Source organism: Carassius gibelio, chromosome A16 (genome assembly GCF_023724105.1).
Source record: "Carassius gibelio isolate Cgi1373 ecotype wild population from Czech Republic chromosome A16, carGib1.2-hapl.c, whole genome shotgun sequence".
Taxonomy (NCBI): Eukaryota; Metazoa; Chordata; class Actinopteri; order Cypriniformes; family Cyprinidae; genus Carassius; species Carassius gibelio.
In genome coordinates this window covers 1,965,899-1,992,541 of record NC_068386.1, presented here as the reverse complement: position 1 = coordinate 1,992,541, position 26,643 = coordinate 1,965,899, and the positions used below count along the sequence as shown (strand labels likewise).

The window sequence follows — 26,643 nt, the reverse complement described above, 5'->3', positions numbered from 1 at the left end:
ATGGTTTTAATGAAATGAGCACGTAATCACACTGTTGTTGCATCACAATGTGAAGTAAACTGGCAGGAGACAACAGAAACATTTATTTTCTAAAAATAACTTACATAAAATCTCAAAGGAATGATGCTCTCCATTTCTCTTCCTTTTAACATCTACAAAAACAAAAAACAAACATTATTTTACTCTTAGTAAAACACAACAACAACTGATAACATGAAATTATGAAGTTTACTTGCCTTAAACTATCTTTCCCTCTCTTCAGAAGAAGCTGAGAAAACCACCTCCTCACACAAGCAGACTTCTGTGTCCTTAACTCCAGTTAGTTTGAGATCTGCAAAGAGGGACATCAATGGTTTCAATAAAATATTAACATATACATACATACATATATAAAATCACATTGTTTTTGCATCAAAATGTGAAGTTAACAGGCAGGACACAACAGAAACATTAATTTTCTAAAAAAAAAAGTAATAATAACTTAACTTACATCAGTCTCAAAAGAATGAAGTTATCTTGTCTCTGGATTGCAACATCTAAAAAAACAACAACATTATTTTAGTCTTAGTAAAAATAAAGATAACGATGTTATTCTGAAGTTTACTCTCCTTAAACCGTCTGTCCCTCTCTTCAGAAGAACACCTCCTCCTCATCCTCACACAGGTCTGTGACTCCTCACACAAACAGCTTCTGTGTCTTTAACTCTCGGCGCGAGGACAATGAAGACAGGAGCTGGACAAGTCTGAAATATTACATGTAAAACATACTTTTAACCGTTACCACTTCAACAGCCTCAAAATAATTATGCTAGTCTTTACTACACAATGCCATTTCCTTTAGGAGACAGACATACATTCAGTTTAACCGCGAAAAAAAAGACAAATTCACATGAGCGTAACCGTGACCATAACCGTCTGTTAACGCCTCAAAAAGTACAGATAATGTAAAATCTTATGTAAATTTGACAAAATACATTCACAGACGTTATATTAAAAGTACATCCTCCGTTCAGTACCGTTACATGAGGCAGTTAAGACCTCCGTGTCTGAGGCGAAAACCGCGTCCGTTTTTATATATATATATAACGTTAAGCTCCTTTGTTTCCGCCTTTCATAAAACCTTCCGCCTTTCATACAACCGGGTAAACAATAAAAGATAACTTTACATTTTGAATATTTACTTACCATAGTCTTTCACTCGCTTCTCGCTTCTATCACGCTGAGAAAATGGCGGCTGCTCGCACTGGAGACGTACGATCTTGACGTGACGTGCGTGCTCTCCTTCACGTCCGCGTCCTCAACCCAGACCCGCTGGGTTAAAAATTTTTTTTTTTTAAACTTATTTTCAACCCAAACTTGGGTTAAAACATCCCAAAGTCCTATCCAACGGCCTCAACCCAGCAGTTGGGTTGAAAAAAACAACCCAGCGTTTTTTAGAGTGTATAGAGATCTCTAATTGAAATCTTACTAATAAACAATTGGGAACAATTCAAGTTAAATGGGCTTGCCATACATCCAATTAGGAGCATTCACCTGCAAACAAGAGGTGCAAACGTTTGAGCGCGCAGTTGGGGGAAAGGTGCCCCTTTTTTTTTTCAAGCAACAGGGATGGTGCCCTATGCAAACTGCATACTCTGCGTATAGGGAGCAGCGGTACTGTCCTGAATGGTTATCAGTTTTAATGACAACGACATGGATTATAATCCAAGTATGAAACATGGTTTACACTTTTTACAAAGATATAATTCGTACCAAAAGAGGGATAAAACTGCCCCCAGTCTTACAAAGCAATTTGCTTAATACATTTACTGCAAAATTAGAGTACAGGCAGGTTTAAAATTAAAAGGAATATTCAATAGAGATGAAAAAAAAAGCTACCCAATACTTGATTAAAGTAATCTTTAAATATGAAGTCCAAATATATACCTAGTTAGAATACATTTGACGGACAAAGGCTTTGGAGTTCAGAACGGAGTAAATACAGTAATTTTGGCAAGAACATGCTTTCTGGCATGGATCTAAATGTTTATATCTTACAGATTTCATGAACAAGGTAAAAAAAAAAAAAAAAAAAAAAAAAAAAAAAACCCAGTTTTGGGTCAGACCTATCAAATTAGTGAAAAAAACAAGTTATTTGCTAGAGCATTTATTTGGCAGGGAAACAAAGTTGGTTTTAATCATGCAGTCAATACTAATTTCAAGGAGAACAGAAGCGTCCATAAAACAGAATGCTGTTGGAGGGATTGTGTCTGATGAAGAAAAGGAAAGGATGGTCTGCAATAAAGGTTTTTAGGTCTCCTGGAAATGAGGATCCAAGACCAGTGACGACGCCGGTACCTGCGGTCCCTTTAGTTCCTTCCTCATTTACTTCAACGAAGGATTTATGAATCACCTTTGTCACCACCAGGTCCTTGTTGGGTGACATGCCTGAAAGATTCACCTTCTGCCTATTAAAAACATCCTCCATCCCCATGCTGCGCAGATACTGCACCATGTCATAGGTTTCCTCCATCTTGAATGTGGGCAGAGATACTTGAACTTCCTGTCGAAGTGTCTTGCTGGGTCCGGTCCACTCCATGAGCTTCTCGTAGGTCAGTGCCTTCTCAAGCTGCTTAAGAGAGTCTTGTTAATGCATGTCTTTTTGGATGTTTGTACAGCATCACTGATTTGGCACGTATTGTGCGTTAGGATAAACCATTTCATTCAAGAATATTTTAAGTTTCACAGACAGTCCAAGAATATTTTAAAATGTTTCATAGAAACATCCATTTCAATTATGACAACTCTCAAAACATTTCAGAATGGCGATTGATATGACAACATTAGTGTATTTGGTCTTGGTGGAACAGATCTGCTACACTGCTGCTGTAGTGGATTACCGCTGCAGGCAAGTACAGGAGCTTGCTACTGCCAATGCATATGGTGCAGGGAGTATTTAAGACATATATGCAGCAACCAGAAATCAAATAAATGGAATATATCCGTGCGGTCTCACCTTCTGAAGGCCAGTGGTTTCATCTTGAATCTTGTTCGGAAGGATGATCAACATACTGAGATCCTTCCCGACATACGGCAGCTCCAGAACCTTACTGTCCATCTCTGGGATGAAGCCAAGAGGAAACTCTGCCTTCTGATTCATCATCTTCACTGGTTTAGTTTGAGCCTGCAGAGCACGTCACAACTCCTCACATTTCATCACTGCTAAGTTTAATATAAAAAAAAGCTCATTAATTCTCACCTTGTTCAGCTTAAACTGTCCATCTCTGGTGTCTGCCTTTGGAAATTGCTTCTCCCAGTTCCCCTTGAAGTAGATGGCGTTCACCAAGACCAGTTTCGTCGATCCATCAATGTCAATCTTTGAGAGCAAGTCCTTGATCTTCTCTGAAATCCAAAGGGACATTTTATACTTGAAAAATTTAATCAGAAGCAAGGGACATGAAACCAAACATGAATTTATAGTGCCTAAATGCATAATGTGAGAGTGTAGATTAGGTGTTCAAATTATATTATCCTGGTTTTTCACCCTGTGTTTTTTCCTCCACCCATTTGTTGATGTTGACCCTTGCAGCCTCTGAATTCATCTTGAAATCCACCTTCTCCAGTTTGGCTTCATAGTACTTTTTTGTATCATTAAGGAATTTCTGTAAATCAAGCAAATCAATTGAGGTAAAAAATTAAATTGGTGTTAGCAAATATTAGCTTGGAGTCTTACCTCAACAAACTGGTAGGATTGTTCTGCGTAGAGACGGTTGGCGAGACTCAACACATAAGGGGCTCCTGGTTTGTTCAGTTCACTCATGAGCTTGTTGAAGCCGGAATGAATTTGGTCCATTGAAACATCAGTTACTGGAGTCTCACAGTGTGTGGGAGGATTGGTAAAACCCAAGACCTGTTCAGCATTATTGTGGTAAAATTGATAAAGGTGACCCAACTATTTTGAGAACTTCATCTATTGAACCTTTTATATTAGTGTTAAATAATGCCTTCTTTCCACTAGAAGGAACCGTTTGTGCAATGGAATGTTTCCATGTTTATTTCATGGAACCACAGATGCCATCACAGAACAGAACATTAATGTGAGATCACCTTGAATATCTGTGCCGCTGTGTTTCCTTTTGCTCCGAGCGACAACATGGCGAGAGCAAAGGAGATGCTGATCGGAGAGTAGAACACATTTTTTGAGGGGTTTCCTTCACTGATGTTCTTGAACAGGTTTAGAGAGAACTGTGTGTTTGCTTCAGATAAACACTCCATATTCACAAGCGGAGCAAGAAACAGCAGTAGTAGTTTAAATAACAGCAGATTTGAAGATGGACACATCTTGATCGCTCTATGCACCTTTAACAAACAGAGATCAGTAAAAGCATCACCTTGAACAATCAGAGGAAATTATGAACTTTCCAGGCGTGTCTCAGTCTAAAGAATTATCAGTTATAAGTGTTAGTCTAATAAATTATGCCTTACCCCAAAACAGCTAGTTTTAATTGTTTTTATAATGAATGAATTTTTTTTTTTTATCCCAGGGATCTCAAACCTTGCTCCCGCAGCGCTAACGTCCCGCACCTGTCTGTAATTATCAAGTAGCCCTAAACACCTTGATGATCTGGTTCAGGTGTGTTTGATTGGGCTTGGAGCTGAAATCTACAGGACGGCAGCTCTCCAGGAGCAGGGCTGGAGTTCCCTGATTTATCCAGTTACATGATTCATTCTTAATTTCACTCTTTGTTTTATAGTAACTTGAAATCAAATAAAGAGTGATTAGTTGCAAGAAACAAAACCTGAATCAAAGAAAGACGAATCATAATTGCATTAATCAAAATGTATAAACTGATAACGGATTGGCTGATTAGAGTTGGAACTGGAAGTAGGTGTCAATGTGAAACTTTTTAGAATCCCTGTTAAAAAACAAAATGAAATATAATAACTGTCCTTGCCACACTCCCCAAGAACAACTGCTTTTTTAAATGACACTTACAGATACACTTATTTACACTTCATTTAGTGATCATGATCTTAGTTTTTAGTATGTAAGATGTCAGATGTTCGGTTGTGTAAAACAGGTGATGTGTTGTGGATACGTGCCTCATGAAATGTGATATCATATGTGCTATGTAGTATAAATATAGCCTAACAATTATGCACTGTATATAATTATGCAAGTGAATTGAGAGAAAAACTTATGATGCTACTTCAGTGGCCATTAAAGTAATTATTTCCTTGAGACCTTATTTATTTTTTTGTTTTTCATTCACCTACCACAATAGACTTGCAACACAAGTTTCTGTTAACCGGAAGAAGGTTCTAATGCCATTAATGACAATACATTCAATGTATGGATTAAAGCATTTTTACCCACCGTTATCTTGACAATCAAAAGAATCAATCAACTTAAATCATGTTGTGTGTCAACTGGTTTTTTTTTTTTTTTTTGTATATACTTGGATCAAGAAACTGCAAATGTTACCCCCACTACCTTAAATGTAAAAATAAAAATAAGACACTTTTTAAAATTTAATTTATTAAATGATAGAGACAACAATTACATACATTTAAATTGAACAAGCAATTTGCCATCAACACATCAACTGACACGTGAAATAAAGGTAAAATACAAACACATACACACGTCTAAAGAGCTGAACCGACACTTGTAAGTGTGATGTATAATTAAACTTGGCATGGGATTGAGAAACATTTGCAACAATTGCATTTCAGTCCTTAAAATCAAACCACCGGGATTATTTTATATTTCATACCTCAATATGAAAAATCAGAAGGTTAAACACTGCACAACTTCACATGCACCCCCCCCCCCCCCCCCCACCACAGTTCAAGTTATTGGTCAAAATGAGAAACCAAAATATTGTAATTGATATCATTCTAAAATGTAGTGAAAGGCTCAAAAGAACCAAAAGCATCTACATAGAAACCCCTACTTTTCATGGAAGAGCTTGCTGTGGAGCCCATGAACACATCAGGAACATTGGTGGGAGCTGCTGTTCTTCACAAGTTTTTGCAGAGCATCAATGGTGTATTTCATGCTCTTGAGGTAATGGATGTTCACTGCATACAGATCGATTAAGAGTCCGAATGCTTTGGGGACATGGGAGATGTCAGTGAGGACAAGATGTGCAAAGAGAGCAATGTTGGTTATTCTTTGGGAAGCACATCACATTGCTGTTCCTCAGTTTCAATCAGAAAGCCCTCTTCAATTTCTTTCACAACATCCTTAATTATAATAACATAATACATAATATAATTTTATAAAAACTGAACAAACTTATGTACATACACTATTAAAGTTGTGTGTTTTGTTAAAAGGACAGCTAGTAATAAATGAAAAATTATCCTTCAAGTGGAAGATATTTGGAAAAATAGGTCAAAAGTCAAAAGTAAATGGTGCTCCTTAAATGTTTTAGTTACAAACATTCAAAATAACTTCCTGTATTTTTTATTATAAAAAATGGTGGGGGGGGGGGGGGGGGGGGTTGCATGTTATTTTCCTGATCTGTATTCTACTCTATTTCTGAATGTCATAAAATGTCAATTTTGCAATTGACAAGGGGCTGGTTAGGGGATGTTAGAGGGAATAACAGTTCTCCAGTGCGTAGTTGTGCTCGTGCCCAGGGTGCGTCAAATCATCCACTGAACGCTAAAAATTATTATTATTATTATTATGTACAGTAGATCACAGCGAGGGAAAATACTCCCTTAATAACTGTGCAATTTTTTTCTGTGAAACAAAAGATACATTTGTCCATAATAATTATCATAGTTTGAGACAATGACACAATTTATAAACCAATTAAGAAAAATGTCCAGAGTTTTCATGCCATTATATTTTTTACTTGTGCCAAAGGGGGGATAAAAGGCCCCCAGTGTGACAAAGCAATTTGCTTTATACATTTACAGCTAAACCAGAGGACAGGCAGTTTTAGCCAAACATTAAAAGTAATATTAAATAATTATTACAAAATTAAAAATAGCCTGTAAATAGGAAGTCCAAATATTTTATTAAACCATTTGAATACATTTGATGGACAAACAAAATATTTGATATCGTTGACTACATAAATAAAGGTGACTTGACCTGACATAGAGTTGATCAGGTTGTTGATTGTGGCCTGTGGGATGTTGGTCCACTCCTCTTCAATGGGTGTGTGAAGTTGCTGGATATTGGCAGGTACTGGAACACGCGGTCATAGACGCCGATCCAGAGCATCCCAAATATGCTCAATGGGTGACATGTCCAGTGAGTATGCTGGCCATGCAAGAACTGGGATGTTTTCAGCTTCCAGGAATTGTGTACAGATCCTTGCAACATGAGGCCATGCATTATCATGCTGCAATATGAAGTGATCGTGGATGAATGGCACAACAATGGGCCTCAGGTTCTCGTCACGGTATCTCTGTGCATTCAAAATGCCATCAATAAAATGCACCTGTTTTCAAAGTCCATAACATACGCCTGCCCATACCATAACCCCACCGCCAACATGGGCCACTCGATCCACAATGTTGACATCAGCAAACCGCTCACCCATACATGTTGTCTGCCACCTACCCTGTACAGAGAAATCCTGGATTCATCCGTGAAGAGAACACCTCTCCAAAGTGCCAGATGCCATCAAATGTGAGCTTTTGCCCACTCAAGTCCGTTACAATGATGAACTTAATATTCGACATTCCTGCAGTCAGCATGACAACTGCACACTCCCTCAAAACTTGCAACATCAGTGGCATTTTGCTTTGTGATTTTAGAGTTGTCTTTTATTATGGCCAGCCTAAGGCACACCTTTGCACTAATCATGCTGCCCAATCAACATCTTGATATACCACACCTGTGACGTGGATGGATCATCTTTGCAAAGGAGAAGTGCTCACTAACACAGATTTAGACAGATTTGTGAACAACATTTGAGAGAAATAGGACTTGTATGTATATATACCAAAGGTCTTAGATCTTTGAATTCAGCTCATGAAAAATGAGGGCAAAAACAAGTCTTGCATTTATAGTTTTGTTCAGTGTATATATTTTGGAGATGCATTGCTCAGCTGGCCATCAATCACAACCAGACAGTTTTTTTTCGCTTTAGACACAATAATGGCAATCAGTTATCCCTTATTTTTTTTCAATTCTGTAGACTGTTGTGTGTCAGACCTCTCAAATCATTGCTGTGAAAGTTAATGCATTTAAAAAAAACTCAACAGTCAATTATTTGCTAGAGCCTTTGTCAGAGAAACACAGACACTTTATATAACTCTATCATTACTTTCTTCAAGGAGAACAGAAGCGTCCATAAAACAGAATGCTGTTGGAAGGATTGTGACGTATAAAGAAAAGAAAGGGATGGTCTGCAATAAAGGTTTTTGGGACTAATGGCATTGAGGGCATTATAACATTGCCGCCGACGCCGGTGGCTGCAGATGCTTCGGTTCCTTCTTCATTTACTTCAACAAAGGATTTATGAACCACCTTCGACAACACCAGGTCCTTGTTGGGGGACATGCCTGAAAGATTCACCTTCTGCTCATTAAAAACATCCTCCATCCCCATGCTGATCAGAAGACTCTTCATGTCATAGGTTTCCTCCATCTTGAATCTGGGCAGAGAAACTTGAACTTGCTCTTGAAGCATCTTGCTGGGTTTGGTCCACTCCATGAGCTTCTCGTAGGTCAGTGCCTTTTCAAGCTGCATAAGAGAGTCATGTTAATGTGCTTTTATTTGTAGGTTTGTACAGCACCATTGATTTGACACTTATTTTGTGTTTGTATAGACCATTTTATACAAGAATATATAAAAAAAAAATAAAAAAAAAAGTGTCTACCAAAACTTGAATAACATTTTAGAATGGTGATAGATGTATACAAGAACTGTATACATCCAGAGTGAGGAAAAGGGCTCACAAAAAAATAAAAATAAAAAAAATTCACTCTGGATCCCTCACATCCAAGTTACCCCATCTTTGAACTTTTGCCATCTGGCCGGCGCTTCAGAGCCACAAATACCTGACCAGTCAGGCACAAGTACAGTTTCTTCCTCCAGGCAATGTACCTCATGAACCGTTAAATGTTCCCCAATAATGAAATCAAAATGTGCAATATTGTTATTTATTTGTTACCTCTCCATCCTAGTACATCCCTGCATCTTACTCAATCCTATTCCATTATGATTTATAGCACAATTGTTTATACACTTATTTACTTTATATATTTTTTTTGTCTCTGTGCTGTTGCCTGTGTACTGGAAGATTGTCACTAAAACAAATTCTGTGTATGCGCAAGCATTCTCTGCAATAAAACCCTTTCTGATAATAATTTCGCACACCAACTACAGGGACAGATTAGGACACACACAGACCAGTGAGGAGCCCAGGGAAGAACCGAAGTGCAACAAGCCCCGAGGGCCAACCCTGTGGCGAAGACTTCCTCATAAGTTCCCCCATCAGTAAATTTATCCCCCACCTCACTGGTCCATAGGTGTGAAATTACTTAAAACTAGGTCGAGAAAACCACTATACGAGCAACAGAAGTCTAAAAATGTCTATGCATGGATACTGCTGGTCTGCCGTTTCTTTGCTTTCTTGTGTTGCAGGTGTGGGTCCATGCCATGTCATTTCCATATTTTTATGACAGAACTATATATATTTTTTTATGCTGCAACCAGCAATTCCAAATAATGAAAAAACACTCCATATCATTGTCTTCTCACCTTCTGAAGGCCAGTGGTTTGGTCTTTAATCTCGTTCGGAAGGATGATCAACATACTGAGATTCTTCCCGACATACGGCAGCTCCAGAACCTGACTGTCCATCTCTGGGATGAAGGCCAGAGGAAACTTTGATTCCTGATTCATCATCATCACTGGTTTAGTTTGAGCCTGCAAAGCACGTCACAACTCCTCACATTTCATCACTGCTAAGTTTAATATAAAAAAGCTCATTAATTCTCACCTTGTTCAGCTTAAACTGTCCATCTCTGGTGTCTGCCTTTGGAAATTGTTTCTCCCAGTTCCCCTTGAAGTAGATGGCGTTCACCAAGACCAGTTTCGTCAATCCATCAATGTCTCCCTTTTGGAGTAAGTCCTTGATTTTCCCTGAAATCCAAAAGGGACATTTAATACTTGAAAAATTTAATCAGAAGCAAGAGACATGAAGCCAAACATGAACTTAAAGTCCCGAAATACATAAATTGTGCGAGTGAAGATTAGGTGTTCCTGGTTTTTCACCTTGGGTTTTTTCCTCCACCCATTTGTTGATGTTGACCCTTGCAGCCTCTGATTTCATCTTGAAATCCACCTCCTCCAGTTTGGCTTCATAGTATTTTTTTGTATCATAAAGGAATTTCTGTAATCAAGCAAATCAATTGAGGCAAAAAATGAAATTAGTGTTAGCAAATATTAGCTTGGAGTCTTACCTCAACAAACTGGTAGGATTGTTCTGCGTAGAGACGGTTGGCGAGACTCAACACATAAGGGGCTCCTGGTTTGTTCAGTTCACTCATGAGCTTGTTGAAGCCGGAATGAATTTGGTCCATTGAAACATCAGTCACTGGAGTCTCACAGTGTGTGGGAGGATTGGTAAAACCCAAGACCTGTTCAGCATTATTGTGGTAAAATTGATAAAGGTGACCCAACGATTTTGAGAACTTCGTCTATTGAACCTTTTATATTAGTGTTAAATAATGCCTTCTTTCCACTAGAAGGAACCGTTTGTGCAATGGAATGTTTCAATGTTTATTTCATGGAACCACAGATGCCATCACAGAACAACGATGTTAGATCACCTTAAATATCTGTGCCGCTGTGCTTCCTTTTGCTCCGAGCGACAACATGGCGAGAGCAAAGGAGAGGCTGATCGGAGAGTAGAACACATTTTTTGAGGGGTTTCCTTCAGTGATGTTCTTGAACAGGTTTAGAGAGAACTGTGTGTTTGCTTCAGATAAACACTCCATATTCACAAGCGGAGCAAGAAACAGCAGTAGTAGTTTAAATAACAGCAGATTTGAAGATGGACACATCTTGATCCCTCTATGCACCTTTAACAAACAGAGATCAGTGAAAGCATCACCTTGAACAATCAGAGGAAATTATGAACTTTCCAGGCGTGTCTCAATCTAAAGAATTATCAGTTATAAGTGTTAGTCTAATAAATTATGCCTTACCCCAAAACAGATAGTTTTTAATCCAAGTCCTGGCTTTGCTGTAAAAACATAAATTGTTTCTATAATGAATGGATTTTTTTTTTTTTTTATTCCAGGGATCTCAAACCTTGCTCCCGCAGAGCTAACGTCCCGCACCTGTCTGTAATTATCAAGTAGCCCTAAACACCTTGATGATCTGGTTCAGGTGTGTTTGATTGGGCTTGGAGCTGAAATCTACAGGACGGCAGCTCTCCAGGAGCAGGGCTGGAGTTCCCTGATTTATCCAGTTACATGATTCATTCTTAATTTCACTCTTTGTTTTATAGTAACTTGAAATCAAATAAAGAGTGAGTGGGTGCAAGAAACAAAACCTGAATCAAAGAAAGACGAATCATAATTGCATTAATCAAAATGTATAAACTGATAACGGATTAGCTGATTAGAGTTGGAACTGGAAGTAGGTGTCAATGTGAAACTTTTTAGAATCCCTTTAAAAAACAAAATGAAATATAATAACTGTCCTTGCCACACTCCCCAAGAACAACTGCTTTTTTAAATGACACTTACAGATACACTTATTTACACTTCATTTAGTGATCATGATCTTAGTTTTTAGTATGTGGGTATGTCAGATGTTCGGTTGTGTAAAACAGGTGATGTGTTGTGGATACGTGCCTCATGAAACAACTTTTTCATATGTGATATGTAGTATAGATATTGCCTAACAATTATGCACTGTACAAAATTATGCAAGTAAATTGAGATCAAAACTTATGATACTACCACAGTGGCCATTAAAGTATTTCCTAGAGACCTTATTTGCTTTTTTCATTCACCTACCACAATAGACCTGCAACACAAGTTTCTGTATACAAGTATGAGTTTGTTCACCAGAAGAGGGCTCTAATGCCATTAATGACAATACATTCAATATATGTATGGTTAAAAGCATTTTCTTTCATGAATATTTGAAAAGTTTTACCCACATTTAAACAACAAATTCAGCTAGTGCATTATTGTTATTAAGAATCTTGTTGTAATTTATTTGTAAAGAGCAAAATTTAGCTGATTAAATATTTAAGAGGAGAGCAAAACAAAAAAAATTAATGGACCTTGGTTCATAAAGTGTGTAAAACCCTTTTAAAACCCCTCATGTGCAAGTTTTTATTAGACAGAGACATGGTCATGACGGGCAAACTCTGGCAAACAGGTATATAGGGGGCAAGACACAAGAATAATCCTAAAGCAAGAATGGGTCTCGATGGAGCTAACAATATCCAGAGGACAAAGCAAGAGGTGTAATCCTGATATATTTTTTTTATCCCCAATAGAGTTCAGAATGTCTATAAATGCTGATTCCAATGCATCTTTTTCATTATCAACATGGATATTAATATCACCAACTATTAAAACTTTATCTGCAGCCAGCACTAACTCGGATGTAAAATCACCAAACTCTTTAATAAATTCTGTATGGTGCCCTGGTGGCCTGTATACAGTAGCCAGTACAAACATAACAGGGGATTTATCATTAACATTTGTTTCTCTGGATAATGGTATATGAAGCAGCATTGCTTCAAACGAGTTATATTTGAAGCCTGCCCTCTGATAAATCCTGAAAACATAAGTTATAAATTGAAGCAACATCTCCCCCTTTACCTTTTGGACGTGGCTAATGTTTATAACTGTAATCTTGGGGGTAGACTTGTTTGAAATAAATTTAATCATCAGGTTTTAGCCAAGTTTCTGTCAAACAGAGCACATCTAGATTAATGATCAATGGGTCTCACTCATTAAACATTCGTAAATATACGAGTAAATATGTGAGTTCTCTTTATGCGTAAAGAGAACTTCCCGAAAACTCTTCTCCTGATTCACAAAAACTTCGTAAACGTCAGATGTGATAGTGAAGTGTGTGTGTGTGTGTGTGTGTGTGTGTGTGTGTGTTAATGAATTCCAATCAGACGTAAATGGGACGGGCGTGCACCCTCATTCTCAATTACCATAAATCCCGCCCATTAAATCCGACTGACAACTATATATGAACATCATATTATGACACCAAATGAAGGATTTCAACATGTCTTCTCAAAAGCGATTGAAAAATTAAAAGTTCTCAGCTGCGGAAATTTAGTTTTTTTATCAGAAGTTCATTCAAAACGCCACGTTTTATTTTCAAGCGTATATAGTGGCGTATCAGGTCCTAAAAAAAAGGAAGATTGGATGCATATCACAGATGCTGTTAATAGAGTTGCATCTGTTAATGGAACAGTCCCAGAAGTGAAAAGAAAAAAAACGTATTAATTACTATAAATAATATTTTTTTCAAAATGCTGTGTAAATATGTACCTGATTATGAATTAAAATGCAGCCGTATTAATGAGCAAAACGTTCAGACGTTAAACGCACTATTTACGCGTGGCTGGGAGCAGGTGTAGATTTATTTCACAGCAACTAACATTTGGAAATATGAACGTTTTAATGAATCCGAAAATTTACGCCAGAACCACTTTACACGCGATTTACACAAAAATTAGTTCTGCTCGAATTTCATGAATGAGACCCATTGATCATATTATTTACAAAAAGTGCTTTCGTAAAAAGGGACCTGGTGTTTAATAAGACAAGCTTTATCATTTGTTTATCTGTATTGCATCGTTTTTATTTGTTGAACCTCAATTAAATTGTTATTCTTACATTAGTTTGGACATTTTTTTGTATTTTTTAGATTGGGGAACAGTCACAATCTCTATAGTGTGATATCTAGGTGAAAGAGTCTCTATGTGCTGAGAATTAACTGACCTCTGTGACGCGAGGCAGCTAGCAGACGGTCGGTTTAACCAGTCTGTCTGCTTCCTGACCTGGGCCCCAGTTAGTCAAGTATAAACACTAAGACTATGTGCCATATTTCTAGAGAGAAGAGCGGCACCGCCACAGGAGGGATGAAGACCATCTCTTTTCAACAGGTCAGGTCTCCCCCAAAAGCTTGTCCAATTGTCTATGAAACCTATGTTATTCTGCAGGCACCATTTAGACATCCAGCCATTGAGTGATGACAATCTGCTATGCATCTCGTCACCACGGTAAGCAGGGAGGGGACTAGAGCATATTACAGTGTCTGACATCGTGCTTGCAAGTTCACACACCTCTTTAAATGTTATTTTTAGTGATCGCGGTGTGTGGAGAAAAGCGGTGTTTTTACCCACAACTATGCTGCCTCACAGTCACCCAGTTGCCCTGCTGCAGGGTCTCTGTTACCAGAACCGAACAATGTGCAGGACTCCCTGATCTAGACGCATCCAAAGCCGTAGCTGGAGTCCTCACATTTCTACCATCCTCAATTAAAGTTTGGCTGTGACTCTCTAATTGTGGAATATTTTCTGTCAACCTAACAATTTCCCTGCATTTAAATCACATGTGAATCCCTGGTCAATGACAGAGATAGATAAACTGTACCTGTGGCAAGCAGTGCAAATAACAATAGCAGGGAAGCCATTACTCACCATGATTGATGAAAGATTCTTATCAAGATTTGTTAACAACTGTTGTGTGATTGCACATGGTCTGTGATTGTTAGGCCGGTTGGATGTACTGCCAAATTCTCTGAAATGCCTTTGGAGATGGCTTATGGTAGAGAAATGAACATTCAGTTCACGGACAACTGCTCTGATGGACATTCCTGCAGTCAGCATGACAACTGCACACTCCCTCAAAATTTGTGATATCTGTGGCATCGTTCTGTGTGATAAAACTGCACATTTTAGAGTGGCCTTTTATTATGGCCAGGCTCATAAGGTACACCTGTGCACTAATCATGCAGTCTAATCAGCATCTTGAAATGGCACACCTGTGACATTGATAGGTTATGTCGGCAAGACAGACTTGTGAATAGTATTTTAGAGAAATAGGCGTTTTGGGTACATAGAAAGTCTTGGCTCTTTGAGTTCAGCTCATGAAAAATGGGGGCAAAAACAAAAGCACTAGGTTTATAATTTTGTTCAGTGTATATGTTTTGGAGATGCACTGGTCAACTATCAGAACTACTTTTTAATTCTGCAGTCGGTTTTGTGTCACACCTCTAAAATCAAGTTAATGCATAGAGCGAGAAAAAAAAACTTATTTGCTAGAGCCTTTGTCAGAGAAACAGACACTTTTTATTATCCCCATCTTCAAGGAGAACAGAAACGCCCATAAAATAAAATACTGTTGGAGGGATTGTGTCGGATGAAGAAAAGAAAGGGATGGTCTGCAGTAAAGGTTTTTGGGTCTAATGGCATTGATAGTTTTTCAATGATGATGACGCCGGTGGCTGCAGACGCTTCGGTTCCTTCCTCGTTTACTTCAACGAAGGATTTATGAACCACCTTCGACACCACCAGGTCATTGTTGGGCGACATGCCTGAAAGATTCACCTTCTGCTCATTAAAAACATCCTCCATCCCCATGCTGGTCAGAAGACTCTTCATGTCATAGCTTTCCTCCATCTTGAATCTGGGCAGAGATACTCTAACTTCCTGTCGACGCATCTTGCTGGGTTTGGTCCACTCCATGAGCTTCTCATAGGTCAGTGCCTTTTCAAGCTGCATAAGAAAGTCTTGTTAATGCGCTTCTATTTGTATGTTTGTACAGCATCACTGACTTGACACTTCTTGTATATGGATAGACAATCAAAAACATGTAGATTTCAATTATGACAACTCTAAGAACATTTTAGCATGGTGATGGAGATCTGCTACACCGCTGCAGGCAGGTAAGGGAGCTCGCTACTACAAATGCATATGGTGCCATGAGTATTTAAGACATACTGCTGCTGCACAAAATAGCACATAATAACCCCTGTAGCAGATATATACAGGTGGAGCTGGGGAAGGTTTTCAGAGAACTTCAGGAACTTCAAGTGAATGCCATCCAGCCATTTAAATACAAGGTAGTAAGCTCATTGGCTGCATATGCGGCATGAACCAATCAGATTGTGCCAAGTCATTTAACTCCCTGAATATCAGTTACGTTAACACCCCGTCAGCCAGTGACATCTAGATTTACATGACTGAACTATACTTGGAAGAATATTCAGGACTTTTTTTTTCTCCCCCAAAAGCAATTGCAAATTGTATTTAGTTGCATTTTCCACATGTGGGTGCATAAAGGGTGACAATCCAAATGCAGTTGCAAATCTTGCATTTGCGCTTTCACGAATGCACGGTCACTGCCACATTTCAAATGAAAAAGCAATGGCTTACGAGTTATGAGCCGGTGTCATTTAAATAATATTAATTACCATATCTGCGTTTTCACTCTCTCTGCGTCGTGCATGTAACCAGCCAAAACTCAAATGGAAATCGCAATTACTTTTGCATTTGAATTTCCGTTGTCTACACGGAAAACAATCAATGGATGTGAGAAGCGGGATTATACTAGGGTGTGTGTTTGTATTGGAAAAAAAAAAAAGTGCCAGTCTACATTTACTCATTTTCCACCTTATATCATTTCATATATTAAGGTTTTAATCAGTTATGGAGCAAGCATCCTGTGGCATAAATAAATTGAGTCAAGATTGCTCACTGTGGACAGTCGCCAGTGCACATACATGAATATGCAAATGCAAACTTTAATGCAAGACTTGCAATTGCATTTGGATTGTCACCCTTAATGCACCCACATGTGGAAAATTCAACTGAATATACAATTTTCAATTGCTTTTGAAAAACAGTCCTGAATATTTTTCCATACATTTATGCATCTACCAGCAATTACAAATAAATGAAAACACATATGTGCCTTCTCACCTTCTGAAGGCCAGTGGTTTGGTCTTGAATCTCGTTCGGAAGGATGATCAACATACTGAGATTCTTGCCGATATACGGCAGCTCCAGAACCTGACTGTTCATCTCTGGGATGAAGGCCAGAGGAAACTCTGCCTTCTGATTCATCATCTTCACTGGTTTAGTTTGAGCCTGAAAAGCACATATCACAACTCTTCACATTTGAAATAACTACCAAGTATTTAAAAAAAAAAACCTCACCTTGTTCAGCTTAAACTGTCCATCACTGGTGGCTTCCTTTGGGAATTTCTTCTCCCAGTTCCCCTTGAAGTAGATGGCGTTCACCAAGACCAGTTTTGTCGATGCGTCGATGGATCTCTGTGGAAGCAAGTTCTTGATCTTCCCTGAAATTCAAATGGAGATTTTATACTTTAAGAATGGATTTAGAAGCAAAACATGAACTTAAAGTGCTGAAATACATAATATGAGAGTGTAGATTAGGTGTTCAAATGATATAATCCTGGTTTTTCACCTTGTGTTTTTTCCTCTACCCAGTTGTTGATGTCGACTCGTGCAGCCTCAGATTTCATCTTGAAATCCACCTCCTCCAGTTTGGCTTCATAGTAATTTTTTATATCATTAAGGAATTTCTGTAATCAAGCAAATCAATTGAGGCACAAATTAAATTAGTTAGCAATTATTTGCTTTAAATCTTACCTCAACAAACTGGTAGGATTGTTCTGCGTAGATACGGTTGGCGAGACTCAACACATAAGGGGCTCCTGGTTTGTTCAGTTCACTCATGAGCTTGTTGAAGCCGGAATGAATTTGGTCCATTGAAACATCAGTTACTGGAGTCTCACAGTGTGTGGGAGGATTGGTAAAGCCCAAGACCTGTTCAGCATTGTGGTAAAATTGATAAAGGTGACCCAACTATTTTGATAACTTCTACTGAACCTTTTTTTCTTAGTGAGAAAGACACCAACTTCTTTCCACTAGAAGGAACCCTTTGTGCAATGGAATGTTTCCATGTTATTGGTTCTTCATGAAACCACGGATGCCAATATAGAACTGCTAGGATAAATTCTAAACACATAAATGTGAGAACACCTTAAATATCTGTGCCGCTGTGTTTCCTTTTGCTCCGAGCGACAACATGGCGAGAGCAAAGGAGATGCTGATCGGAGAGTAGAACACATTTTTTGAGGGGTTTCCTTCACTGATGTTCTTAAACAGGTTTAGAGAGAACTGTGTGTTTGCTTCAGATAAACACTCCATATTCACAAGCGGAGCAAGAAACAGCAGTAGTAGTTTAAATAACAGCAGATTTGAAGATGGACACATCTTGATCGCTCTATGCACCTTTAACAAACAGAGATCAGTAAAAGCATCACCTCGAACAATCAAGAGAAAATTTTGAACTTTCCAGGCGTGTCTCAATCTAATGAATTATTAGTTATAAGTGTTAGTCTAAAAAATTATGCCTCACCCCAAAACAGCTAGTTTTTAATCCAAGTCCTGGCCTTCCTGTAAAAACAGAAGTTGTTAAAATAAATGGATGGTTTTATTTATCCCAGGGATCTCAAACCTTGCTCCCGCAGCGCTAACGTCCCGCACCTGTCTGTAATTATGAAGTAGCCCTAAACACCTTGATGATCTGGTTCAGGTGTGTTTGATTGGGCTTGGAGCTGAAATCTACAGGACAGCAGCTCTCCAGGAGCAGGGCTGGAAACCCCTGATTTATCCAGTTACATGATTCATCCTTCATTTCACTCTTTGTTTTATAGTAACTTGAAATCAAATAAAGAGTGAGTGGGTGCAAGAAACAAAACCTGAATCCAAGAAAGACTCATAATTGCATTAATCATAATGTAGAAACCAATAACGGATTGGCTGATTAGAGTTGGAACTGGAAGTGTCAATGTGAAACTTTTTAGAATCCCTGTTAAAAAACTAAATTAAGTACAATAACTGTCCTTGCCTCACTCCCCAAGAACAACTGCTTTACTAAATGACGCTTACAGTTACACTTATTTACACTTTATTTGGTGATCATGATCTTAGTTTTTACTATGTGGGTATCTCAGAGGTTCGGTTGTGTAAAACAGGCCATGTGTTGTGGATATGTGCCTCAGGAAACATCTTTTTCATATGTGATATGTAATATAAATAGCCTAACAATTATGCACTGCGGTCCATCCACTACATTATTGAATCCTGCGCTGATCTTCAGTCATTCCAAAATATCATAAACATGAAAAAGACTGAAACACGTTAAAACACTGTAAAATAATAATTAATAATAATCATTAATAATAATAATAATAATTCTTTACATTTATATAGCGCTTTTCTAGACACTCAAAGCGCTTTACATAGTCAGGGGGTATCTCCTCATCCACCACCAGTGTGCAGCATCCACCTGGATGATGCGACGGCAGCCATATTGCGCCAGAACGCCCACCACACACCAGCTTATTGGTGGAGAGGAGACGGAGTGATGAAGTCAATCAGTAGATATGGGGATTGTTAGGAGGGGATTGATGGTCAGAGACCAATGGGCGAATTTAGCCAGGATGCCGAGGTCACACCTCTACTCTTTCCAAAAGACATCCTGGGATTTTTAATGACCACAGAGAGTCAGGACCTCGGTTTAACGTCTCATCCGAAGGAAGGTGCTTGTTGACAGTATAGTGTCCCCATCACTACACTGGGGCACTAGGACCCACACAGACCACAGGGTGAGCGCCTCCTGCTGGCCTCACTAGCACCTCTTCCAGCAGCAACCTAGTTTTCTCAGGAGGTCTCCCATCCAGGTACTGACCAGGCTCAGCCCTGCTTAGCTTCAGTGGGCAACTGGTCTTGGGCTCCAGGGTGATATGGCTGCCGGCTGCCTTTAAACAAATATATAAATCTTTACAGGAAAAATACAAATGTATTGACAAACTTTACCATTCAATTTACTAATAACCATATATTCAGGCAGCATTACACTGGGTTCTGGTGAGGCACTTGAATTACTTCTTCAGAAAACTGAAAGAAGAGTTTGTGACGTTACCTTCAGAACTTAATCTGAACCAGGCTTATGTCAGCAATATCAAATAAAACGTTAAGTTACGTGCTCCAAAAATTCTCTCAGGGACATGTTCATTCATTTCCATTATGACATGCAGAAAATAGACAGTTCGGGTAACGTTAGTAATCGTGTTTTACCCTGATTTTTCCATCTACGCATATTCTGACGGATGTTTTAACAGATTATATGTCGCTTTCAGGATAACGTTTTTTTTTTTAATCCGGTTCTGTAAATGCAGCACTGGGCTCAAATAATACATAAATCCAGCTCGGTGCCGCATAGAAGAATATCTGTTTTTAGTTTTAGTTGAATAAACAAATTCAGTAACTGCAATTTGTTTCAACATAAAAAAATTTAACTACCAAATAATTTTTTATAGTGATAAAGTGTTTAAAACCCAGTAATGTAATACAGCTGATTGCGGTCAAAAGTAGAGGTCACTGTGAAACAATTATAATTTGTGAATACATGCCTAATGAAAAATGTTTTCATGCTAGATTAACAAAAACATAATTTGTACCAAAAAAAGCAAGTTGCTTTATGCATTTACAGCAAAATCAGAGTACAGGCAGTTTTAGTTTAAAAGGAAAAAACTTGATTATGAATTACAAAATAATAGCCTGTTTGAAAGATAGTGTTAGCTGATGCTAACTGGTTAGCTACCTGATGCTTAAGGTCATTTTTAAATATGAAGTCCAAATACACACCTAGTTCAAATACATTTGATGGACAAAGGATTTCAGAACAGAGTAACTAGTACTTTTGGTGAGAACATTCTTTCTGGCATACATCTAAATGTCTATCACAAATTACTTGATCCTATAGTTTTCATGACCCAGATTAAAAAGATTAAACTAGAAATATATATTTTTGGAGATGCACTGGTCAGCTGGCCATCAATCAAAACCAGACAGTTTTTCTTTTGCTTTAAACACAATGGCAAATGGCCCTACCTTCTCTCCCCCACCCCCATTCTGTAGTCGGTGTTGTGCCAGAACACACAAATTAGTGGAATAAAAAAAAAATGTATTTGCTAGAGCCTTTATTTGGCAGAAAAACAAAGTTTGCATTTTCACACCGTCATTACTATCTTCAAGGAGAACAGAAGCATCCGAAAAACAGAATGTTGTTGGAGGGATTGTGTCGGATGAAGAAAAGGAAGGGATGGTCTGCAATAAAGGTTGAGTCTTTTAAAATTGAGGTTAATCCAACCACGACTCCGGTGGCTGCAGCCGCTTTGGTTCCTTCCTCGTTTACTTCAACGAAGGCTTTATGAATCACCTTCGACACCACCAGGTCATTGTTGGGTGACATGCCTGAAAGATTCACCTTGTGCTCATTAAAAACATCCTCCATCCCCATGCTGGTCATAAGACGATTCATGTCAAAGCTTTCCTCCATCTTGAATCTGGGCAGAGATACTCGAAATTTCTGTTGACGCATCTTGCTGGGTCCGGTCCACTCCATGAGCTTCTCGTAGGTCAGTGCCTTTTCAAGCTGGATAAAAAGTCATGTTAATGCATGTCTTTTTGTATGTTTGTACAGCATCATTGATTTGACACTTATTTTGTGTCTGAGACATGTTTTCTATCCCCAATAGAGTTCAGAATGTCTATAAATGCTGATCCCAATGCATCTTTTTCATGATCAACATGGATATTAAAATCACCAACTATTAAAACTTTATCTGCAGCCAGCACTAATTCGGATATAAAATCAGCACACTCTTTAATAAAGTCTGTATGGTGCCCTGGTGGCCTGTATGTAGTAGCCAGTAAAAACATCACAGGGGATTTATCATTAACATTTGTTTCTCTGGCTAATGTTATATATGAAGGACCATTACTTGAAACGATTTATACTTGAAGCCTGCCCTCTGAGAAATCCTGAAAACATTGTTATAAATTGAAGCAACACCTCCCCCTTTACCTTTTGGACGTGGCTCATGTTCATAACAGTAATCTTGGGGTGTAGACTAGTAGTAGATTCCTCTGTGATGTGAGACAGCTAGCAGACGGTCGGTTTAGCATCTGTCTGCTTCCTGACCTGGGCCCCAGTTAGTCAAGTATAAACACTAAGACTATGTGCCATATTTATAGAGAGAAGAGCGGCACCACCACAGGAGGGATGAAGACCATCTCTTTTCAACAGGTCAGGTTTGCCCCAAAAGCTCGTCCAATTGTCTATGAAACCTATGTTATTCTGCAGGCACCATTTAGACATCCAGCCATTGAGTGATGACAATTTGCTATGCATCTCATCACCACGGTAAGCAGGGAGGGGACTAGAGCATATTACAGTGTCTGACATCGTGCTTGCAAGTTCACACACCTCTTTAAATGTTATTTTTAGTGATCACGGAGTGTGGAGAAAAGCGGTGTTTTTACCCACAACTATGCTGCCTCACAGTCACCCAGTTGCCCTGCTGCAGGGTCTCTGTTACCAGAACCGAACAATGTGCAGGACTCCCTGATCTAGACGCATCCAAAGCCGTAGCTGGAGCCCTCACATTTCTACCATCCTCAATTAAAGTTTGGCTGTGTGTCTCTAATTGTGAAATATTTTCTGTCAACCCAACAATTTCCCTGCATTTAATCACATGTGAATCCCTTGTCAATGACAGAGATAGATAAACTGTACCTGTGACAAGCAGTGCAAATAACAATAGCAGGGAAGCCATTACTCACCATGATTGATGAAAGATTCTTACCAAGATTTGTTATCAACTGTTGTGTGATTGCACATGGTCTGATGCCGGTTGGATGTACTGCCAAATTCTCTGAAATGCCTTTGGAGATGGCTTATGGTAAAGAAATGAACATTCAATTCATGGGCAACAGCTCTGGTGGACATTCCTGCAGTCAGCATGACAACTGCACACTCCCTCAAATTTTTCTGATATCTTTGGCATTGTGCTGTGTGATAAAACTTCACATTTTAGAGTGGCCTTTTATTATGCCCAGGCTCATAAGGCACACCTGTGCACTAATCATGCAGTCTAATCAGCATCTTGATATGGCACACCTGTCGGCAAGACAGACTTGTGAACAATATTTGAGAGAAATATGCCTTTTGGGTACATAGAAAGTCTTAACTCTTTCAGTTTAGCTCATGGAAAATGGGGGCAAAAAACAAAAGTGCTGCGTTTATAATTTTGTTCCGTGTATATGTTTTGGAGATGCACTGGTCAACTATCAGAACCATTTTTTTTTTTTTGCTTTAGACACAATGGCAATCGGCCAGCCTTTATATTTTTCATTCTGTAGTCTGTTTTGTGTCACACCTCTAAAATCAAGTTAATGCATAGAGCGAGGAAAAAAAAAAAACAAAAAAAAAAATCCACCACAACTCCGTTATTTGCTAGAGCCTTTGTCAGAGAAAGACACTTTTTATTATCACTATCATTACCATCTTCAAGGAGAATCGAAACGCCCATAAAATAAAATACTGTTGGAGGGATTGTGTCGGATGAAGAAAAGAAAAGGATGGTCTGCAGTAAAGGTTTTTGGGTTTAATGGCAGTGATAGTCTAATGATAATGACGCCAGTGGCTGCAGCCGCTTCGGTTCCTTCCTCGTTTACTTCAACGAAGGCTTTATGAATCACCTTCGACACCACCAGGTCATTGTTGGGCGACATGCCTGAAAGATTCACCTTCTGCGGATCAAACACATCCTCCATCCCCATGCTGATCAGAAGACTCTTCAGGTCATAGCTTTCCTCCATCTTGAATCTGGGCAGAGATACTTCAACTTCCTGTTGACGCATCTTGCTGGGTTTGGTCCACTCCATGAGCTTCTCATAGGTCAGTGCCTTTTCAAGCTGCATAAGGAAGTCATGTTAATGCACTTCTATTTGTATGTTTGTACAGCATCACTGACTTGACACTTCTTGTATATGGATAGACAAATCAAATACATGTAGATTTCAATTATGACAACTCTCAGAACATTTTAGCATGGTGATGGAGATCTGCTACACCGCTGCAGGCAGGTAATAGAGCTCGCTACTACAAATGCATATGGTGCCATGAGTATTTAAGACATACTGCTGCTGCACAAAATAGCACATAATAACCCCTGTAGCAGATATATACAGGTGGAGCTGGGGAAGGTTTTCAGAGAACTCAAAGCGTGCTGCAGGAACTTCAAGTGAATGCTATCCAGCCATTTAAATACAAGGTAGTAAGCTCATTGGCTGCATATGCGGCATGAGCCAATCAGATTGTGCCAAGTCATTTAACTCAATGAATATCAGTTACGTTAACCCCCCGTCAGCCAGTGACATCTAGATTTACATGACTGAACTACACTTGGAAGAATATTCAGGACTTTTTTTTTTCTCCCCCAAAAGCAATTGCAAATTGTATTTAGTTGCATTTTCCACATGTGGGTGCATAAAGGGTGACAATCCAAATGCAGTTGCAAATCTTGCATTTGCGCTTTCACGAATGCACGGTCACTGCCACATTTCAAATGAAAAGGCAATGTCTTACGAGTTATGAGCCGGTCTCATTTAAATAATATTAATTACCATATCTGCGTTTTCACTCTCTCTGCATCGTGCATGTAACCAGCCAAAACTCAAATGGAATTGCAATTCCTTTTGCATTTGAATTTCCGTTGTCAACACGGAAAGCAATCAATGGATGTGAGAAGCGGGATTATACTAGGGTGCGTGTTTGTATTGAAAAAAAAAAAAAAAAAAGTGCCAATCTACATTTACACCTTATATTATTTCATATATTAAGGTTTTAATCGGTTATGGAGCAAGCATCCTGTGGCATAAATAAATTGCTTAAGTCTCAAGATTGCTCACTGTGGACAGTCCCAGTGCACATACATGAATATGCAAATGCAAACTTTAATGCAAGACTTGCAATTGCATTTGGATTGTCACCCTTAATGCACCCACATGTGGAAAATTCAATTGAATATACAATTTTCAATTGCTTTTGAAAAACAGTCCTGAATATTTTTCCATACATTTATGCATCTACCAGCAATTACAAATAAATGAAAACACATATGTGCCTTCTCACCTTCTGAAGGCCAGTGGTTTGGTCTTGAATCTCGTTCGGAAGGATGATCAACATACTGAGATTCTTGCCGATATACGGCAGCTCCAGAACCTGACTGTTCAACTCTGGGATGAAGGCCAGAGGAAACTCTGCCTTCTGATTCATCATCTTCACTGGTTTAGTTTGAGCCTGAAAAGCACATATCACAACTCTTCACATTTTAAATCACTACCAAGTATTTAAAAAAAAAAAAAAACCTCACCTTGTTCAGCTTAAACTGTCCATCACTAGTGGCTTCCTTTGGGAATTTCTTCTCCCAGTTCCCCTTGAAGTAGATGGCGTTCACCAAGACCAGTTTTGTCGATGCGTCGATGGATCTCGGTGGAAGCAAGTTCTTGATTTTCCCTTAAATTCAAATGGAGATTTTATACTTTAAGAATGGATTTAGAAGCGAAGACGACACGAAGCAAAACATGAACTTAAAGTGCTGAAATACATAATATGAGAGTGTAGATTAGGTGTTCAAATGATATAATCCTGGTTTTTCACCTTGTGTTTTTTCCTCTACCCATTTGTTGATGTCGACTCGTGCAGCCTCAGATTTCATCTTGAAATCCACCTCCTCCAGTTTGGCTTCATAGTAATTTTTTATATCATTAAGGAATTTCTGTAATCAAGCAAATCAATTGAGGCACAAATTAAATTAGTTAGCAATTATTTGCTTTAAATCTTACCTCAACAAACCGGTAGGATTGTTCTGCGTAGATACGGTTGGCGAGACTCAACACATAAGGGGCTCCTGGTTTGTTCAGTTCACTCATGAGCTTGTTGAAGCCAGAATGAATTTGGTCCATTGAAACATCAGTTACTGGAGTCTCACAGTGTGTGGGAGGATTGGTAAAGCCCAAGACCTGTTCAGCATTATTGTGATAAAATTGATAACGGTGACCCAACTATTTTGAGAACTTCATCTATTGAACCTTCTAGATTAGTGTGAAAGACACTAACTTCTTTCCACTAGAAGGAACCCTTCGTGCAATTGAAGGTTTCCATGTTATTGGTTCTTCATGAAACCACAGATGCCAATATAGAACTGCTAGGATAAATTCTAAACACATAAATGTTAGATCACCTTAAATATCTGTGCCGCTGTGTTTCCTTTTGCTCCGAGCGACAACATGGCGAGAGCAAAGGAGATGCTGATCGGAGAGTAGAAGACATTTTTTGAGGGGTTTCCTTCACTGATGTTCTTGAACAGGTTTAGAGAGAACTGTGTGTTTGCTTCAGATAAACACTCCATATTCACAAGCGGAGCAAGAAACAGCAGTGGTAGTTTAAAAAACAGCAAATTTGAAGGTGGACACATCTTGATCGCTCTATGCACCTTTAACAAACAGAGATCAGTGAAAGCATCACCTTGAACAATCAGAGGAAATTATGAACTTTCCCGGCATATCTGAATCGAATTAATTATCAGTTATAAGTGTCAGTCTAATAAATAATGCCTCACCCCAAAACAGATAGTTTTTAATCCAAGTCTTGGCTTTCCTATAAAAACATGAATTGTTTCTAATTTTAATGGATTTATTAATCCCAGGGATCTCAAACCTTGCTCCTGCAGAGCTACCGTCCAACAGACTTCAGC

The 26,643-nt window shown here is 38.7% G+C and overlaps 4 protein-coding genes and 3 long non-coding RNA genes across 8 annotated transcripts in view; 1 reads left to right on the top strand and 6 right to left on the bottom strand.

Moving 5' to 3' along the window:
• The window catches only part of LOC128030338 (uncharacterized), a 1,106-nt gene extending 952 nt beyond the window's left edge, over positions 1-154 (bottom strand). Inside the window, exon 1 of the long non-coding RNA XR_008187879.1 lies at positions 105-154. This is a non-coding gene — a long non-coding RNA (uncharacterized LOC128030338). The remainder of the gene's footprint in view (positions 1-104) is intronic.
• LOC128030337 (uncharacterized) overlaps positions 1-2,441 on the top strand; it is a 23,536-nt gene extending 21,095 nt beyond the window's left edge. Inside the window, exon 2 of the long non-coding RNA XR_008187878.1 lies at positions 2,293-2,441. This is a non-coding gene — a long non-coding RNA (uncharacterized LOC128030337). The remainder of the gene's footprint in view (positions 1-2,292) is intronic.
• Positions 237-1,437, bottom strand: LOC128030339 (uncharacterized). The gene is made up of 3 exons (XR_008187880.1): positions 1,185-1,437; positions 491-742; positions 237-331 (listed from the first exon to the last, which is right to left on the bottom strand). It is a non-coding gene; the product is annotated as an uncharacterized LOC128030339 (long non-coding RNA).
• On the bottom strand, positions 2,130-18,517 carry LOC128030334 (leukocyte elastase inhibitor-like). The gene is made up of 7 exons (XM_052617874.1): positions 18,393-18,517; positions 4,086-4,337; positions 3,712-3,888; positions 3,523-3,640; positions 3,238-3,380; positions 2,995-3,162; positions 2,130-2,607 (listed from the first exon to the last, which is right to left on the bottom strand). Exons 2-7 carry the CDS (start codon positions 4,317-4,319, stop codon positions 2,197-2,199), a joined length of 1,251 nt encoding a protein of 416 aa, XP_052473834.1. The 5' UTR covers positions 4,320-4,337; positions 18,393-18,517; the 3' UTR covers positions 2,130-2,196.
• On the bottom strand, positions 8,230-11,320 carry LOC128030332 (leukocyte elastase inhibitor). The gene is made up of 7 exons (XM_052617871.1): positions 11,163-11,320; positions 10,785-11,036; positions 10,416-10,592; positions 10,228-10,345; positions 9,953-10,095; positions 9,712-9,879; positions 8,230-8,691 (listed from the first exon to the last, which is right to left on the bottom strand). The coding sequence occupies exons 2-7, from the start codon at positions 11,016-11,018 to the stop codon at positions 8,278-8,280; spliced, it is 1,254 nt and encodes a 417-aa protein (XP_052473831.1). The 5' UTR covers positions 11,019-11,036; positions 11,163-11,320; the 3' UTR covers positions 8,230-8,277.
• Positions 15,273-26,643, bottom strand: LOC128030333 (leukocyte elastase inhibitor-like). Of its 2 annotated transcripts, none has more exons than XM_052617873.1 (7): positions 26,509-26,643; positions 18,014-18,265; positions 17,621-17,797; positions 17,436-17,553; positions 17,165-17,307; positions 16,928-17,095; positions 15,273-15,721 (listed from the first exon to the last, which is right to left on the bottom strand). In XM_052617873.1, exons 2-7 carry the CDS (start codon positions 18,245-18,247, stop codon positions 15,311-15,313), a joined length of 1,251 nt encoding a protein of 416 aa, XP_052473833.1. In that variant the 5' UTR covers positions 18,248-18,265; positions 26,509-26,643; the 3' UTR covers positions 15,273-15,310. The 2 variants fall into 2 exon arrangements, with proteins under 2 accessions (XP_052473833.1, XP_052473832.1); XM_052617872.1 differs by lacking the exon at positions 26,509-26,643 and adding an exon at positions 18,393-18,517.
• LOC128030335 (leukocyte elastase inhibitor) lies at positions 23,333-26,643 on the bottom strand. Its single transcript, XM_052617875.1, has 7 exons — positions 26,509-26,643; positions 26,131-26,382; positions 25,733-25,909; positions 25,548-25,665; positions 25,261-25,403; positions 25,020-25,187; positions 23,333-23,800 (listed from the first exon to the last, which is right to left on the bottom strand). The coding sequence occupies exons 2-7, from the start codon at positions 26,362-26,364 to the stop codon at positions 23,393-23,395; spliced, it is 1,248 nt and encodes a 415-aa protein (XP_052473835.1). The 5' UTR covers positions 26,365-26,382; positions 26,509-26,643; the 3' UTR covers positions 23,333-23,392.